Source organism: Bos javanicus, chromosome 9, assembly GCF_032452875.1.
Source record: "Bos javanicus breed banteng chromosome 9, ARS-OSU_banteng_1.0, whole genome shotgun sequence".
NCBI lineage: Eukaryota > Metazoa > Chordata > Mammalia > Artiodactyla > Bovidae > Bos > Bos javanicus.
Window position 1 is genome coordinate 60,461,392 of NC_083876.1, and position 18,735 is coordinate 60,480,126.

General features: G+C 46.5%; 1 protein-coding gene across 1 annotated transcript in view; it reads left to right on the plus strand.

Annotated features, from left to right (window-relative positions):
* MDN1 (midasin AAA ATPase 1) overlaps positions 1-18,735 on the plus strand; it is a 140,236-nt gene that overhangs the window by 89,994 nt on the left and 31,507 nt on the right. The window contains exons 57-75 of the mRNA XM_061427816.1: positions 135-366; positions 637-763; positions 1,706-1,876; positions 3,461-3,675; positions 4,060-4,447; positions 5,445-5,554; positions 6,162-6,867; positions 8,041-8,202; positions 8,652-8,922; positions 9,699-9,934; positions 10,495-10,590; positions 11,248-11,342; positions 11,603-11,724; positions 12,296-12,442; positions 13,285-13,394; positions 13,985-14,058; positions 14,532-14,730; positions 16,064-16,223; positions 18,294-18,440. Of these exons, the coding sequence (XP_061283800.1) occupies positions 135-366; positions 637-763; positions 1,706-1,876; positions 3,461-3,675; positions 4,060-4,447; positions 5,445-5,554; positions 6,162-6,867; positions 8,041-8,202; positions 8,652-8,922; positions 9,699-9,934; positions 10,495-10,590; positions 11,248-11,342; positions 11,603-11,724; positions 12,296-12,442; positions 13,285-13,394; positions 13,985-14,058; positions 14,532-14,730; positions 16,064-16,223; positions 18,294-18,440 (3,768 nt within the window). The remainder of the gene's footprint in view (positions 1-134; positions 367-636; positions 764-1,705; positions 1,877-3,460; positions 3,676-4,059; positions 4,448-5,444; positions 5,555-6,161; positions 6,868-8,040; positions 8,203-8,651; positions 8,923-9,698; positions 9,935-10,494; positions 10,591-11,247; positions 11,343-11,602; positions 11,725-12,295; positions 12,443-13,284; positions 13,395-13,984; positions 14,059-14,531; positions 14,731-16,063; positions 16,224-18,293; positions 18,441-18,735) is intronic.

Genomic DNA, 18,735 nt, shown 5'->3' on the forward strand with positions numbered 1-18,735 from the left:
TGCAGGTATTAATAGCATTATTTAACACATGAGAAACTCAAGCTCAGGTGAAGTTGAACTCAAGCTTATAGTCACATAACTGGCTGTTGGGAGTCTGAGCCTGGCCACTGACTGCTGTGTATCTTTTTGTCCAGATGCATTGAAGAATCTTGTGAATGCTCAGCATTTAGAACTAAAAGCCAGAGGAATTTCACTTGGTTTTCTGGAGAAGAAGCACAGTGAAGCTTCCTTCCTGTTGCAGCCAGATTTTAGCACCTTAATCCAGCTCACCAGGAGTGTTCAGCTGTGGCCTGTGATGGAATACCTGGCTGTGCTTTGGCAGTATAAAGTCACAGCTGATTTTATGACACAGGCTTGTCTGAGAAGGTGAGCCATCCTTCAGGTTTTTTTCCTTTGGGGCAGCTTATTTTCTTGGAAGGTTATTCTGTGTATCCTACATTAAAAACAAAGCACAGCCATGTCTTGAGGGGGAGTAGTTGCTGAAGCAGAGGGAGGTCATTTGCCACTTTGGAAAGCCAGAAATTCTTGATTCTTTGCCTATTTTGTGTGTGTTCCATCTCCCTTTGCATGGCAGTTTTCTAACAGTGCATGGAAAGCCCACAGCTCACTCTCTCCCCCTCTCTATTTCTTGAGCAGGTCAAGCAAACACCAGCAGCCTCAGATAGATGAGGAGATAAGCCGTCACATCACATTTTGTCTTAAGCACACACCAGTTGCTCCTCAAGAGCTTCGAGACTTTTGGTCCTTAGTGCACCATCCAGAGGTAAAAATCAAAGTCAAAATCAAAAAGCCTCCTTTGCGCTGTGAACTGATTAGATTTTCTGTGGCACACTGGTTGCAGAACATTGCAGAATAATCTTAAAAATTGCATGTTGTAAAACTAATCTTTTCTGAATTAAGTTTCAAAGGGGAGAACTTTGAATGTTTTTTGCAATAATAGTCTAGACATTTTCCTGCTCTTATCACAGTTTCATTCCATTTGGTTTCCAGTTAAATAAGGCGAAAATATTTGCTAATTTTTATTTTATTTGCTCAAAAATGTATTATCAGTGTTTTTTACTCTTCCATAGAGAGTAACTTGTTGAATATGAAGAGTGGTAAATTGTAGTTACTATTACTTCATTAGTACAACCTTAAATTTTTCTGGATAATGTTTTATTTATTTATTTTGATACATAATTATGTGATTATTTTAATTACATTTTCACATGCACTCTTTGGAGAAGGCAATGGCACCCCACTCCAGTACTCTTGCCTGGAAAATCTCATGGATGGAGGAGCCTGGTAGGCTGCAGTCCATGGGGTCGCTAAGAGTTGGACATGACTGAGCAACTTCACTTTCACTTTTCACTTTCATGCATTGGAGAAGGAAATGGCAACCCACTCCAGTGTTCTTGCCTGGAGAATCCCAGGGACAGAGGATCCTGGTAAGAGGCCGTCTCTGGGTCGCACAGAGTTGGACACAACTGAAGTGACTTAGCAGCAGCAGCATGCACTCTTACAAAATCAGATCTCGTGTTTTATCCAAGTATAAATAGGTTAAATAATGTGACTATGATGACTGCAGTGGCAGAAAATCAGAAACACTAGGATTAATAATCTTTAAATCCATGTTCTGGATGATGTTACAAGACAGAGACCTCATAACTGGATTTATAGAATCTTTCTCGAATACTCTCTTATCTGGTTAATTCTTTATCTCTAGATGACTGCTGAAGAAAGGATCTCTTTGTGGTCCGAGTTATTTAATTCCACATTTACGTCCTTCTGGAGCAGCACCGTGACCACACATCCAGAGTACTGGCTGACGTGGAACCCTCTGCCTGGTGAACAGCAGAGGGAGACACCCAGATCTCTTCTGGACCCCACATTAAAGGTTTGTTGGCAGAAAATTATAAAAATGTTTGACAGTAGAAAAAATTTCTCATGTCTAATCAAAAGCAAGGCTACTTCCTTGGTTCACATAGTATGTCGTGAAAATTTGCACGTGTCACCCAGCTTATTCTTTTTAAGATATTCCACTGTACTGCTGTGCTGCAAAGCATTTTATCACTTTCTTATTGATAAGCATTGAGATTTCTTGCCTATCCTCTTGCTTCCTATAGCAAGCACCCCTGCATCAGCTACCCTTGTATAAGCTTTTGTCTACTTATCTGCTATTTCCATGGATTGTGATAAGGCTTGGGATTTAACCCTTGGCCACAGTGTCTGCACATTTAAAGAGATTTATGTATGTTATCAGAACATCTAGGGAAGTAGGTTTTGTTTTTCACTCTTCCTGCTAGGAGATGGTGAAGAGGGAAGACATGAAGTAGGGATCACTTCTCATATCCTGTGTTTCCATATCTTTGCTCCACTTGGTATCATTAATACTTTGAATTATTACCAGTCGTTCACTTTAGAACTTGTTTTAATTTGTATTCCTTTGATTTTTATCGAGATAGAGCATCTTTACATATGTATATTGTTTGTTTTTATTTCTTTCTCTGAATTTTCCAGTCATGTTTATTGCCCATTTTCTTTAAAAAGGATCATTAAACGTCATTTTATTAATGAAGATCTCATTATATATTATGCATATTAAACCTTCACCTAACATGGTTGGAAATGTATTTCTAGTGTTCTATTGTCTTGCAGGTTTGAAGATGTTTTCTTATATCACACACGTTTTATAGTTTTCAAATACACCAGCCACTTTCTACTTTCTGGCTTTGATATGCTTTTAAATAAGTCTTTCTTCACTACCCAGAGTTAAAAACATTTGTTCATATTTATGTGTATGTCAGTCTCATCAGAATATCTTCTTTTGTGAGGTAGGGATGTACATTTTTTATCTTCTACAAACAAATATATCCAAAAGCAGTATTAACAACACTAGTTTCACCACTTTTGACACAGCAGTTTATTCTCACAAGTTTTCATGGGTGTAGGACTCAGCTCTGTTCCATTCCTATATCAAAATTGATTCCTTTAGTATAAGATATATCAAAGCCTTTAGTGTTAAACCTTACGGATCACCAAGAGTTGCATGCAGTCGAGGTTTGCTTTCCTGTGGATCTCACCCCTAACCTGTTGTCGTGGACACTATTCCTGTGTCCCAGGTTAACAGTCCAGGAAGCAGAGGCTTGTCCCTCTGGCTCATCTGTTTGTCTTCCAACACTTTCCCCTGCCTCCAAGTCTCACCTTCCTGCAGTGTGCCCTCAGTCCTGCCGCACAAGTGGTCTTCCTGATGCCTAGGTGTGAGGGATTTTCTCCTGCTTGACAAAAGCAACCCCTGCTCTTCGTTCATAGAGAATGGAGTCCTTGAAGGGCCCACTGCACCCGACTCCACTCTGCCAGTCTGGTCCTGTCTCAGGATGATGGTTACCTGTTCCTGACAACCTGAGGTGCCCCAGTGCTGCTTGTTGAAACCCCGTTAGTTAATTTCTAAAAGTTAACTTGACTCCTCTCCCTCCCTCAGGGTCCCGGCAGTCTCAGTAGAGCCGTGTTCTCCAAATGCTGCATTGAGATCGTGACCAGCAGCTGTAGAGCAAGTCCCTGGGATGTGAGCGGCCTCCCCATCCTGTCGTCCTCGCACGTCACCCTGGGGGAGTGGGTCGAGAGGTGCCAGCAGCTCCGGGATGTCAGCTCGATGCTCTGGACCAACATGGCTGTCCCGGTGGTGGCAGAGTTCAGGTATTCCCTCTGCCTGGGTAGACGGTACAGCTCCCATTTTTCCTCCAGGGTGTGTCATGGGGACCTCGGTCAGAGCTTGTTTGGGTAGTGGCTATTTCCGGTGGGTTGAGGAAAGGTGTTTTTTGGCTGAATGAGCAGGTTTTCAGTCCATGACAGAGACTGCTATGAGCTGGCCAGCCCCTCTGCCAGCTCTCAGTGTATTGTTACCAAGAGGGTGGTGCCTAGAAAACCATACCAGATCGAGAATAGAAATTCATCTCCAGGTGTAGTCTGGAGAGCAGTGTAGTCTGCCTTGCTGTTTTCTGGAAGAACGAATGCTAGTGTAAGAAAGAAATGCCTGTGACTGCAGTGCAGACCCCAGTAAGTGCTCCCTTGTCCCTGCAGACGCACTGATGCCCAGCTCCAGGGCCTGGTGCTGTGCCGGCATCTGGCCGGCCTGGCGGAGTTGCTCCCCGAGCCCCGGCAGCAAGAGCATGTGCACAACTGCAGGCAGCTGCTGCTCAGGGATAGCCAGGCCTTCCAGCACGTGGGCGAGACTCTTGGGGACCTGGCCAGGCAAGAGGCGCTGCCCAAGGAGCTGCTGTGTCTCCTGCTTACCTCTCTGCGCCACTTGTTCGGGGAGGTGGAAGGCAAGGGTGACCTGCCCGAGCCAGCCCGCCGTGGGAGCCTGTGGGTGAGCCTGGGCCTGCTCCAGATCCAGACCTGGCTTCCCCAGGTGCGCTTTGACCCCGCTGTGAAGAGGGAGTACAAGCTCAAGTACGCCAAGGAAGAGGTATGGAAGGAGGGTTGGAGTGTGGGCTGCATCCTGACGGGCTGGCTTTGCTTAGTGTATTACTCCTTTTACTCCCTTCTGGATTCTCAGAGCACAGGGGGGTGATGTGCATAAGCTACCCTACGACATTCCAGGAGTGTGCTCTAAAGACTGTGTTGTCCTGTCTGTGGGTTCCTCCGAGTAGGATCAGGCACCACAAGGGGTTATATAACCACCATGCTGGTTACATGCCACTGACAGATAGGCTGTCCTAGACACTCATAGTATCCCTCACCATCTGGATCCCTCTACCTAGATTAAGTTTTGGGTACTTGGATTTGAGTAACTTATTTAGACAGGGTATAGTATTCCTTAAGGGCATCCCAGGTGGCTCATTGGTAAAGGATCTGTCTACCAGTGCAGGAGACACAGGAAACGTGGGTTCGATCCCTGAATTAAGAAGATCCCTCGGAGAAGGGCATGGCAACCCACTCCAGTGTTCTTGCCTGGAGGATCCTCATGGACAGAGGAGCCTGGCGGCCTACAGTCCACGGGGTCACAAAAAACCTGACACAACTTGGTGACTAAACAACAATGAGTAGACCTTAGGTTTTGAACTGTTGGTGTTTGTTATCCAAAACTCAAGAGTTAGGTAGATTCAGATAGGGTGATGTACTTCTTGCTATTTGAACTCCCAACCAAGCTCAGGAACTTAGTATGTTAAATGGTGATATAGTGGACCTATATTTTGAGGAAGGAAAATCAAATTAGTTGGGGTGAAGGGCAGGCTGCAGTAGCAGAGATTCAGTAGTTCATTGGCATCAGTGAGATAGTTTCTTTTCACCTGACAGCTCTGAGGTGAGTGGTCCAGATTAGTGGAGCAGAACCCACCCCACAACTGTTGTGTCATTCAGGAACCCAGGTTCCTTCCATCCAGGGAGCGACCCTCCCTCAGGGCTGTGTGTCTCAGGCCTGGTCCTAGCTGGGCGCAGCAGACCAGTCTCTCCTTTTCTGCTAGTTACACCAGCTGCAGTGTGAGTGGAAGACCCGGAACCTCTCATTCCAGCTGCAGACTGGAAGAGACCTGGAAGATGAAGTCATCCTCAGTCATTCTCACCCTCACATCAGGTAACACTGTAGAGTGATGATTATTTGAACTTGAGATTATCAGCTAGAATCTTCTTTTAAAAAGACATTTTGCAGTGTCATTACAGTGTTAACCTGAAGCTATGCTCTACATACGTGAGCTCTATTAGCAAGTAGATCCCAAAGCCCCAGTTATAATCAGGAAAAATATACTCTGTGAAAGGAGTGGGAGGACTTATCTGGAGCCAGGAGGGTTGAAAGCAGAACTTGCTCTCAGTGTGGAAGGAGTTGGGTGCGATGACGGGCACCAGGGGATCTGTTACCTTAGGAAGTACTATTTAGTGGGATCTGAGTTCCACCAGCTTTAGACCTTGGGTAGACCACTCAGTGCCTTACACTGCAGTGCCCTGTCTGTAAAAGCAGGATGATAGCGCCTGCTTCAATGAGATGCACATCCAGAGTGCTTGACAACATGGGTTACACACGGTAAATGCTGTAGATGTATAATCCATTCTCATTGTAATTGTCAGTATTTCATCATTGTATGCCTCAGAAGCTGAAATGCCTTCCTTCTATTTCCCAAGAGCTCAGTCTAGATTTGTTATTTTGCTTTTAATGGAATTTGCATATGGTGTTGATTTGCCTTTAGGTTGCTTCGCCAGAGAATTGATCAGCTGGAGAACTTAATCTGCAGCCTGTCCAAGAAGCAGGCCTGCCGGCCCCCGCTGCCTACATATGAGGCCCTGGTGCAGGAAATCCACCACTACGTCAGTAGCATTGCCCAGGCCACCACCGTTCAGGATCTGCTCACGCGGCTCCTGCAGGCCCTGCGCTCGGATGGACCTCGGGCCGCCCAGGTGGCCCAGAACCTTTTGAAGGAGGAGGCCTCCTGGCAGCAGTCGCACCATCAGTTCCGGAGGCGGCTGGCCGAGGAGTTTGCCCTGTACCCAGACGCCACGGCCCCGCTGCAGGCCTCCATACTGCAGCTGCAGCACGGCATGCGGCTGGTGGCGGGCGAGGTCCATGCCTCGCTCCAGGGTGGCCTGGCTGGCGCAGACAGGCTGGGGGCCCTGGCCACATCCCTGCTGGCTTTCCCATCGGTGGGCCCTGCCTTCCCTACCTACTATGCCCACGCAGACGCTCTGTGCTCTGTGAAGTCGGAGGAGGTGCTGCGTGGCCTCAGCAAGCTGATACTCAAGCGCTCGGGAGGACGGGAGCTGGAAGAGAAGGGCCAGAGCCCCTGCACAAGCCGAGAACAGCTGCTGCTGAACGCCCTCCTATACCTGCGCTCCCACGTGCTATGCAAGGGAGAGCTGGACCAGCGGGCCCTGCAGCTCTTCAGACATGCATGTCAGGTGAGCCCACCTCCAGCAGGGCGCCAGGGACACAAGCAGCGTGCCTGGAGGACACTTGCCGTGCCCAATGTAGATGAGATCGTGTGGTTAGGGAGTGGGGATCAAGTAGCTGTTTCTTGCTTTTTCACATTTAATTGTCAGGTTTCGGGGCCTTTTTTGTTTTTAAGAGATCAAAAAAAATTATTAGTGACGTCAGTCCTTTGTGCCTGATGCACATTGCAAATGGTCTGTCCTAGTTTGTTGGTGTTGACTTTGTTTACAATGGGTTTTGCCATGTAATGATATCAACTTTTATTAACATTAAGAAAATAACTTCTGCTTTTCTCCCTTACCAACAAAAGCAATTTGTTCTCATTGTAGACAGTTAAAAGAATAAGTATAAGCTAAAGTGTTAGATTCTGCCACTTAAAGCCATGTGAACCATATGAACTATTAGCACATTGGTTTATTCCTATCACTAAATATTTACATTTGTATGTAAAGTCTTTTTGCTAATTTAGAAGAGAAAAAAAAACCCAAACCAGTGCCATTCTAAGAAAAGTCTTAAAGCAAGATCTTTGGGTAAAATTTCGAGAAAGCAGAATTACTGAGACAATGGTTAACTGCTTGCTTAGGCTTCTGATACAAACTGTCTTCTTGAACGGAGGATGCTCATGTCCTCAGCCCTCCTCAATACTTAAAGGGCTTTAGAGGTGGTAGGGGATTTAGGAAATGTCTGGTAAGGTATGGCCATTTTGCCTGATTGGTTCCCCAAGAACACCCAGTCCCCAGTTTATTTTCTCTTTTCCGAACCCATGGGGCATCCATCTCCCTGAGGTGCTGGCCAAGTGCAGTCTGCATCACATGCCCACTTTGCTGACCCCTAATACAGAGCACCACCCACGCCTCACAGCAGGTCCCCAGTCCTGCAGATTTTCACACCTGCAAAATTGTAACAATACAGCAAGGGAGAATTTAGGAAAATCATTTTGCTACAGATACATGGTTTGAAAACAAAGCCCATTTACTCTCTGCTACATGGAATTTAGTTTCTTGGACGTTGTCATTTATCTGGTTTTGAACCCTGGTGTTTTGTTTTCATGGGAAATAAAGAGATAACAAATCCTGCCTTTGTTTACTATAAGTGCCTGAGCAAAGGCAAATAAGCTTCTGCTGGAATGTGTGATTTTTCAGGAAATCATCAATGAGTGGGACGAGCAGGAACGTATAGCCCAGGAGAAGGCGGAGCAGGAAAGCAGCCTGTACAGGTACCGGGGCAGGACCCCCAGGACAGCCCTGAGCGAGGAGGAAGAGGAAGAGCGGGCCTTCAGGAGCCAGTTCCCACTGCACGAGAAGGTGGGCAGTGTGCTCCCCTGGTGCCACACACCTCACCTGTGAATGGCTGGGGTTTTTTTTTCCCCCTTCCAGTTTTACTGAGATATAATTAACACACAGCACTGTTTGAGTGTAAGGTGCTCAGCATAAGGATCTGACTTCTATCTGCCATGCAACGATTACCACAATAAGTATAGTGAACACCCATCACTCATATAGATATAAAAGAAAATTTTTTTCCTTGTGATGAAAACTCTTAGGATTTACTCTATAACTGACTGCAACACTTTGTTAGGTGCTGTTACATTCCCTTTGAATGATTTTGTAATTTTTAAAATAACTTCTTAATGCACATAATTTGCTACTTCATCTTCTTGATCATTCACACTCCATTCCTCCCCATTGCTTTTAGTCTGATCAGAACTGGATTTTGATTTTCACAAGTTCAATTGCTCTAATGTTATTTACAGGACTTTGCAGATATTTTCGTAGAACCCACATTAGAGGAGAAGGGACCTTCAGGTGGGCAAGAGGAGGAGGCCACCCCTGGCCCCGCCGTCCTGTCACAGAGCTCCATGCAGGCTGTGATGCGCATCCACCAGCAGCTGTGCCTCGGCTTCGCCCGGTCCCTCTGGTACCAGCAGAGTCCGCCACCCCACGGGACAGAGCACTACCTCAGCCTGTTTCTGTCCTGCTACCAGACAGGGGCATCTCTCGTGACACACTTCTACCCCCTGATGGGTATGGTGGTTTACTTCTCTTTAGCTCTTGGGAAATCAGAATGAGTCGATGTGATTGCTGCTTCTGGAACAATTAAAACTGCTACGTCCCTGTTTTTGCTAAGTTCGAATTGATGGCGTTTCCTTAACTTAAGGGACTTAAAGCTAATTCCAAAATCAATGTAAAATTCTGCCATACCATGGTTTCTCATCCTTTGAATACTTTGGTTAAAGGGATTAAGAAAGTAAGGATATGCCATTAGTTTTAATGGTCTTGTTTCTCCATGTTATTTCTAATTTCCCTCTAACAGCTTTGGTGCTTTTCTAATGAAATCATGTATTGCTGGGAGTAGCCTGGGAACTCAGAAATTAATTTCACAGGGTATGGTTTGATGCAGTTTCCTACATAACCTCATGATTTGCTCCATGCAAGTAGGAAGGAAGCTTTCATTCTGCCTCTATATCTCATGAAAACAAAACACCATGGTTTAAGTAGGAAGGAATCTTTCATTTCTGCCACGAAGAGCCCCCAAAACTGGGAATTTGAATCCTTCAAACCAGACTGCACCCTCTTTGATTATGTGGAGGCAGTATCTGTGTATCCTGAAACTTGGCAGGTTTTGGTGACAACCATTTATAATTAGAGTCACAGTCTCCTGGGCTTGTGTTGCTTTGGGGGTGAATGGCATTGCAATGTCTGCTTCATTCAGTCCCAGTCATTCTTTGTTTCTGAGTATGTTTCTAACATCTTTGTAACTTGACACCAACTTTACTGTGATCTTGTTAATAACTTCACAGGAGTTGAGCTGAATGACCAGCTCTTGGGCAGCCAGCTTTTGGCCTGCACCCTGTCCCATAACACTCTCTTTGGGGAAGTGACCTCAGACCTGATGGTGAAGCCTGACGGGCCCTATGACTTCTACCATCACCCCAACATTCCAGAAGCTCGGCACTGCCAGCCCGTGCTTCAAGGCTTCTCAGAGGCTGTTCACCGGCTGCTGCAGGATTGGCCGGAGCACCCAGCGCTTGAGCAGGTAGGGCGGTGGTGGGGAGGCCGCTTCTCACTGTCCCAGGTGCGTTGACTTGCACAGTGGTGACACAGGTTTTACAGAACACGTTTCGAGGAGGCACTGTTTCCTGTAGGATGAATATTCACGTTTGTAATGCTGCTTGTGAATGGTGTTTGAGGTTCCACTTACTCTATCTGTTGCTCAGGGTTTGCCATCCACATATGAAATGCTGCTGCATTGCTCTTTATTCAGACACATCCTTATGTAAACAAGGGTCTGGCTCTTTTAAGCTTAGTAGTTTTAACTCAGACCCTTGCTCTGTGATCTTCAGCTAATTCTGTAATAACTTATAACAGTAATAATAGCAATTACCTTATCAAACTCAGTCTCACTTCCAGAGTAATACAGCAGAGAAAGTGTTTATCTTGGGCAGGATCCGCAGCCCTGGAGTTTTACCCACAGCATTCATGGGTGCTTGTGAAGCAGGGCCTTTGCGTGAAATAGGCCCGTCTTCAGTACCCTCTGACTGTGGGCAATTGATAGCCCTGTGAGCATGCCCAGATCTTTTTCTCTCCCCCCTGCAGCTGCTGGTTGTAATGGACCGAATCTGTAGTTTCCCACTTTCCAGCCCCATCTCAAAGTTCCTGAATGGCTTAGAGATCCTTCTGGCAAAGGCACAGGTAAGAGGATTCTCTAGTCCTCATTTTAGTTTGTCATCAACTGAAGAGATTCTCTTTTTATTCCAGTTGGCCTTCAGACTGGCTGGGTGTCTGCATCTTCACCCCCTCAGTCCTCTCATAGCCTCTGAAGTGGCTGGTGCTCCCCTGATTTTCAGATTAGGGCTCTGGACTTCAAGGGGGGTCACGTGACTAACAATACAGAGATTCAGACTCAGGTCTCCAAATCCTGTGCTATTTGCTCAGCTGGAGGTTCATCAGGTAACCAGAAAGATCTCCAGGCTGGATAAGCAGGATGGTTATGTATTGGTGCATGCATGCATGCTCAGTTGCTTCAGTCATGTCTGACTCTTTGTGACCCTGTGGACTGAAGCCCACCAGGCTCCTCTGTCCATGGAATTTCCCAGGCAAGGCTACTGGAGTGGGCTGCCATCTCCTCCTCCAAGGGATCTTCCTGATCCAGGGATCAAACCCATGTCTCTTATGTCTCCTGCATTGGCAGGTGGGTTCTTTACCACTAGCGCCACCTGGTACATCAGTATAGAGGTTGTTTAAGGTCCCAGTGGTCTTTGCTTAAGAAAAGTTAAGGATGTTCCTGAGGGAGGAGGTGATCAAGGGACTGAATAATGGCTGTAGTGAATTTCTTCTGTGTCTTGTCAGGATTGGGAGGAGAATGCAAGTCGAGCCCTGTCTCTGCGGAAACATCTTGATTTGGTCAGTCAGTTGATCATCCGTTGGCGTAAACTGGAACTGAAGTGAGTGATTCATTTGTCACTCCCCCTCCTGAACTTACATTGTAGGGACATGGTCTTTGGATGGGTTGTTCCTTCAGAGTTGATGTCATGTGTCAGCTGGAGACCAGACAACAGCATGCATTCTGAGGCAGCAGACTGGCAGCTTCTCCATCTTCATTTAGGAGGAGAGAATTGTGAATATTTAGCTCCTGCCTCCAAGGTTTCACATATTTGAATGGGTTTCCTTACATGCCTCCTTGGTCTCTCCTCCCACATTTCAGCTGTTGGTCCATGAGTTTGGATAATACCATGAAGCGCCACACTGAGAAATCCACCAAGCATTGGTTCTCCATCTACCAGATGCTGGAGAAGCACATGCAGGAACAAACAGAGGAACAGGAAGGTAACACCTGACCATGAATTCCCTGCTTATGTAGAGGGTCCAGGCTAAGCATGAAGTGCTGCAGAGCCTGGGATTTACTGCTCCCTTGTCCTCCACCCACTGCTTTCACACAGGACTTGTTAAGTGACAGCCGGTGTTCCTGAGGTCAACCGAAAAAGCTGGGTAGTTCTTTTTTTACTGAGAATAATGATGACAGTCAGAGAGGCTAAAGTGACTTATCCAGAGTCCAGAGAGCTAGTCATAAGATAAGATTTCCTTATTCTCTGTGTCCATGAGACAAGTCAGAGGAAGTTCCTGTCTTGGTAGGTAGTAGTTACAACGCTTGAGTTAAAAGGGTTTCATCTCATGCTTAGAACAAGGGCCTCATAATTCCTCGTTTGCCATGTGTGCATTTCACATATACTGCTAGTACAGCTGCCATTTTTAAACCAGCTTGAAATGTAGCTGTGGTCCTCACTCCAAACGTCACGTTAACTGGTGTCCCTCGGGGATCTCATAGTAGACTGTGTGCAATATGACACGGAGTGATGGTTGCAGACACACGTGTGTTTTCCTCTTTGAATCTCTAAAGATGACAAACAGATGACCCTGATGTTGCTGGTCAGCACATTACAAGCATTTATTGAAGGATCCTCACTGGGGGAGTTCCACATACGACTTCAGATGTTACTGGTTTTCCATTGTCATGTCTTGCTGATGCCACAAGTCGAAGGAAAAGGTAAGGATATACATACATGTGTAAAAAAATTTTTTTCTTTAATTTTACCCTGTGCTGTTAAAATGATTAGGCTTTGAATTCTCGAGACAGGTGTCTTATTGCATACCAGGTTTTAAACAAGACACTTTCAGTTGTCTTTTACTATAATGTGATTCAGGTGAGATAAAGAGAAAAACACTGAAATCAAGTGCAGACTGGTTATAATTGAATCCCTGGCTAGTGAACTGTGGCAGCGGTAAATCAACAGATGCAGATCCTAGAAGCTGGCATGTTGAGGCAGCACGTCTGTCTGTCTAGACGGTGCATATGTCCCGCTAAGCTTCTGCTTGATCCAGGCTATAATTAGGTTCTTTGATCTCAGGAGAGCACTGCCACATATCAAGCAACTGCACATAAAACTTCTGCTGTCAGTTACCATCCCTGACCACAGCAGTTTAGATAAAAGTGTCACCGTAAGGTATAGATTTACGTGAATGAGTAGTCAAGGTGAGCTCTTAATATGCCATCTTTTAAAACAGGCTTAGTTTCTGCTGACTTTACAGTAAGATTCTGAGAAAGAGTTGGAAATTGTGAGTTTGGTAGAACATCTGAGTATGCCTTCGTTAAGAACAAAAGTGCGACTGGAGAAAATATCCACTGCAGACTGAAATGAAAAAAATAGGGTAGTGCTGGCAGCCTGCATCTCTGGGAACCGCTAAGCCTGGCTCCCCGACGAGCTGTTATGTAATCTATGGGTGCTGTGCTGTGATGTCGTGGCCCAGAGAGTAACGAGGGAGTGTGCAGCCCCGAGGGAGAAGCCAGCAGCACGTGTGGTGTTTTCATTTCCTTTTCCTTTCTTCCAGATGCACTTTGCAGTGTTCTGTGGAACTTGTACCATTATTACAAGCAATTCTTCAACCGGGTCCAGGCCAAAATTGTGGAACTTCGTTCCCCGCTGGAAAAAGAGCTTAAAGTAAGATGAACAGCAGTCATAATCACTCTTGGGAGAACAAAAGCAGCAAATTCTTTTTCAGTTCTGTTTTTAATCCGATTAACAGTGAAACAGGGGCTCTGAGGAACAGAAGGGAGCATAGCAGCAGCCAAGCAGGATGGCAGGTTTTGCGTTTTGTGGCATTGGCTCCTTTGGTGCCCTGGCCACATGTGTGAGGGTTCCATGGAGTAGCAGCCATCAGAGGCGCCTAGGAGGACTGTTAGGGCCCCCTCCCCAGTCACAGCCGGTGGGTGGCTCCCTCTTCCACCTCAGAGGAGCGCCACCTGGTGTCGGTCTATGGGCTGTGATCCTATATTTGATACTTTCAGTGGTTGTGGAACCAAGGCCGGTTTATGCTGGAGTACACAGTGACATACTGATTGTAGCAGCACTTTTTTCCATCCCTTTGAGACAAACACACATCCCTTTATTAGACTTGTCTTACTTGTTCACTGACATACTGTCCTGTGTTAGGGATGAAGAGAGCTCTGGTCATCACACGGGTGATCTAGAAAGAAACAGAATGACACCACCTTTGTAAAGCCCTTCCTTGAGCTTCATTTATCTTACAGGAATTTGTTAAGATATCCAAGTGGAATGATGTCAGCTTCTGGTCTATTAAGCAGTCTGTGGAAAAGACACACAGGTAATTCATCTTTTAAAACAGGGAGTGGCCAAAACTCAGAATTTTTGAATGATAGACAGCATGACTACATTGTTACAAAGGCCTGACTTGTGCTACCTTAAACCTGCTAAAAAAAACACTAGACTGTTCTGGCTGCACAGCACGACCCCTCCCACCCAAAGCAGTCTCACTGCTGGAGGAACTGATGTGTCTGGAGGCAGAGTGGTCTGTGTGCTGCTGAAGGTCGAGTCCTCTGCCACCCGCTCACCTTCAGCCAAGTGATCCCACCATTCCTGGCTTCAGTTGAGATTAGAATACCTGCCATGCTTTTTCCTTTAAAAAAACCCAAAAGGTTATGAATTTCTAGGACACTCGTTGTATACCAGAGGTACAAGTTATTAAGTTGCCTGTGTATGCATTATGTCGTTTACATATTTCCTCACTTTTCCATTTTTACTTTTCCCTGCCCTTATCTCCCATTACCTGGGGGCCAGAACCCTCTTTAAATTCATGAAGAAATTTGAAGCTGTCCTGAGCGAACCCTGCCGGTCATCCCTGGCGGAGGGGGATGAGGAGGAGCAGCCGGACTCTTTGCCAAGGCCGACAGGTGCCGCCGCGAGTGAGGAGTCCCCCATTCAGAGACTGAACAGGGTACTGAGGGAGACCCTGTTAGCCCGGCCAGCAGCTGTGCAGGTATTAGCTCGCAGGATGGTGTTTGCTTCTTCCTGAGCTGGTCGGACGGGGTCTGTGCTTTCTGTGGGAGACATGCCTTCAGAGCTAGGTGAGGGAATGCCTTTGAAATCTTCCTCTTTGGGCTAGCGGTGTGGTGTTTGTCTTTCTGACCCTGCTGCCTAGTAAGGCAAAAAGTGTTAATCCTCACGCTGGAAGCTTAACATGGGCTTGTGTACAAAACCGATGTACTTATCTGTGAACAGTTCACTTACCCGTAAGCAAAGATTTAAAGCATCAGCTTAGGAATAGGGCATGGAAGCTGCCTTTGGGATCCCACGTGACGAGGCTGCTGCACACACCAGAAGTGACTGTGTGTAGTGACGTGCTGCTTAAAGTGGTTGCTGATGACCATGGTGTGGAAATCTGTGAACTGCCATCACGGCCAGTTTCAAGTACCGAGACTTAAGAACTGGCTTACCAAATTCCTGAAAATGGAAACAGTTATCAAGACCTCGAGTGAGCAGGTCTGTGACAGGAGGGTGTCCCTGTTGCAGAGTCACTGGGTGTGGGGAGCACTTGTGATGGCTTTTGCCATCATGTTGTGCTTTCCACACTGGGTCTAGAGAGTTAGCAGTGCAATTCTTCAAGCTGTGTTAAATATTTTAATAGTTCAGAAAGCTAGTAGAAATTGAGCGTCCAGCTATGATATGGCTGCATACAAATGATATGGCTGCCAAATCTATCTTCTTTTGATTGTATTCATCACCTCACCACTCATAATGCTAATCAAATTTTTTTGTTATTGAGTTAAGAATTTCAGGATTCCTCAGGAAAAAAAAGTAGTAAAACCGTGGCCCCGACAGACAAAAGCTTTTCCCTTTGCCTAGTTTCCTTTCATCTGCTGCCTTCCCTAGTATCTGGATCCTGGTATTTGAAGTGTCAGGAATTAGAGGGTGATGGGAGACAGTGGCTGAAGTAGGATTTGGTGTCAGGTTAGCCCTGCCTGTGTGTCTGCGAAGCATAGCGTTGCACATTATCTCAGAGGCAGCAGTTACGCTGCCCAGTCCTGCCTTCAAGGAGCAGGATGGCCTCTCATGACAAGCGCAGAAGGCAGCGCTGGGAGCAGTGGGGTCAGGGGCTTCCCTGACGGGGACCTCGCACACCAGCTCCATACTCTGCTAAGCACCTGAGGCACGTGCTGTTTTACCTTTGGTAATGTTTTATTTATTCTTGTGAGACTTCAGAGATGGGGCAAGGGGAGCTTCCTGTTGCTGAGCCGGGTATGTGGAGGGCATGACATTTAATTCAGCACCCGTGTGGGGATGTATTATGACTGTTGTGCTCTATCTCACAGGGTGCTGTTCCAGAGCAGTGTCTGGGCGCCCCTCTCCCCTTGGAGGGGGCCCTTCTGCGTCGCTTGCCGAAACTCCTGAAACGCATGAGGAAGATGTGCCTAACGCTCATCCAGGGAAGCCCCCTGCCCTGCCTCGTGGAGGGCCTCGACCAGTTCACTGGTGGGTGCATGCCCAGACTGAGGAGGCTTGCTTTCTGAAGTATCCCCGGTGGCCCAGGAAGGCTGGGATTAATTGTGTCCTAGTAGTGTAGAGCAGGTAATTGAAGAAGCAAGTGGGTTACAAACCAGCCAAAACCCAGACACAGTCAGCTGAGACCCCACACATGGTCATCATGGTTTTTGTCTTGTCCTCCTCTCGTGCAGACCAGAGCGGTGTTAGCCATTCTGTACAGCAGCCTTGTCCACATCGGCTCTTCCTGGTCAGGGACGTGAGTTAAGGGTTTCCTAGAGTCTGGATGCCGTCACCACCTCTCAGAATGTTGTCTCTCTTGAGTTAAAGGAGAAGAAAAGTTCATCCACAGTCCCTTTCTTTTTCCTTGCACTTCGGAGAGCCATAGCAATCTTGTCTCCCTGGTTGTTCTTACTCTGCAGTGTATCAGCAACTTAAGGGGATCCAGAACTTAATAGACTGTTTGGGCCCTTGGCAGCCTTTCACCACTTCCTCCACCTCTACCCAGCCCCAGCGAGTGTGGGGTCACAGTCAAGCTGGTCCTTCTCCAGTAAGGCTGCAGTCTGACCTCAGGAATATATTTAAAAAGAAAAAAAAAACTTGTTAGTGGGACTTGCCTGGCAGTCCAGTGTTTAAGGCTCTGTGCTCCCAATGCAGGGGACCCAGATTCGATCCCTGATCAGGGAACTAGATCCCACATACTGCAATTAAGACCTGGCACAGCCAGATAAATAAAGTAAAAACCAACTTGTTAGAGTAATAGCCTAATATCCATTTTTCAAGATAACCTGCCTGCCTGTGCCTAATGATGGGGGTGAATGGCCTACAGATCCCAGGTGCGCCCTTTGGGAGACGCACAGCGACCTCTCCTGCCGGCTGTGTTGGCTGTGTGCAGTGTGTGGGCTCTCACCTGACGGGCCAGACCGCCTGTGTTCACCTGCTCAGGCTGCCTTAGCAAAGTACAGCTGACCTCTGGGGGCATCGCCCCTTCACAAGCTGGGAAATCCAGGTGTCACTTAGAGTCGGTCATCTGTGTCCATGGTTCCACATCCGCAAATTCATTCAACTCGGGCTCGCGTAAGCCCTGAGGTATTTACTATTGAAAAAAAAAAAAACTCGCATGTAAGTGGACCCACACAGTTCAAACCCATGTTGTTCAAGGGGCAGCTGTGCCATGTCTTAGTTGGTTTAAATAATAGAAATTGATTTTCTCACAGTTCTGGAGACTGAAAGTCCAAGATTAGAATGTCAGCAGGGTTGGTTTTTTTCTGAGGCTCTCTCCTTGTAGATGCCTTTTCTGTGTCCCTGTCTCCTCTATTAAGGTTGCCAGCCATATTAGATTAGAGTCCACATACAAGGCTTCATGGGCTCCTTAAAGGCCCCATCTCTAAACACAGTCGTATTCTGAGGTCCTGGGAGATTAGGACTTCGGCATGGACTTGGCAGGACATGACACTACCCGTGGCAGATTGGCAGCACCTTCGTGTTCTCGGTTCCTGTGGCTACTCAGGAAGGCAGAGAAAGAATCTGGGCATTGGAGTCAGTTCAGCCAGGGTTCAAGTCCTGGCTTCAAGTCTGCTCTGTAGCTGAATGGCCTTTGGAAAATGGCTAGACTTTCCGAGCCTCTTAGAGTGGCTACAGAGAAGTTCTGGAGCTGTACAGGTTAAAAGAATGTTTTCGAAGCACATGGTACAGCATAGAAGCTCAGTTCATATTGTAGTTATGGGAAGTTTATTCAAGTGTTTTAAAGTTCCTAGTGTAAATCATGGCACATGATCCATGGTCAATAAGTGTTTTTTGCTTGACTGATTATAAAACCCCTGGATAAAAAGATTAGCTACTTTTATTTGGGTTGTTTGTTGTCAAGATAGATTGTTTCCGATTTTTCTCTTGTCATGCGTGTCATCAGTTGTTATTGAGAATTTACCAGTGCTGAGGGCTGTTAGATATAAAGATGAATGACACTTGGTGTTTGTTTCCAAAATGTCCTTGGTCTTGGGTAATCTGAGTATATTAAGAATTCCTGGGGATTTCCATGTTTCTTCCTTGTCTTCCCTGCAGGCGACGTAATCTCCTTTATGAGTGAGCTTCAGAGCTTAAAGGTGGATCCCTCCGCAGAGATGGAGAAGCAGCGGTCGGAAGCCAAGCACATTCTCATGCAGAAGCAGCGAGCTTTAGCAGACCTCTTTAAACACCTGACAAAAACTGGTACAGTTTTCACTGAAAACTCAGTGGAGTATACTCATCTGCTTTTAGGAAGCAAAATAACACGGCTGATTCGGGGAAGCTTTGTAGAGACAGTTGAGATAGTGCGAAACATAAGGTGGGAAGCAAGGTTTGGAAATGCCATTCGGAGAGTTGCAGTTGCACATACGAAAATCCTGTGATGAACCATTTGTGACTCCCAGAGAGTTTCACAGTTTTGCAATGAGGTTTCTCAGAAACCATGCGTTTTATTTTCATCGCCAGTTGTTGTACCGCACATACCCTTCCAGCGTTGCAT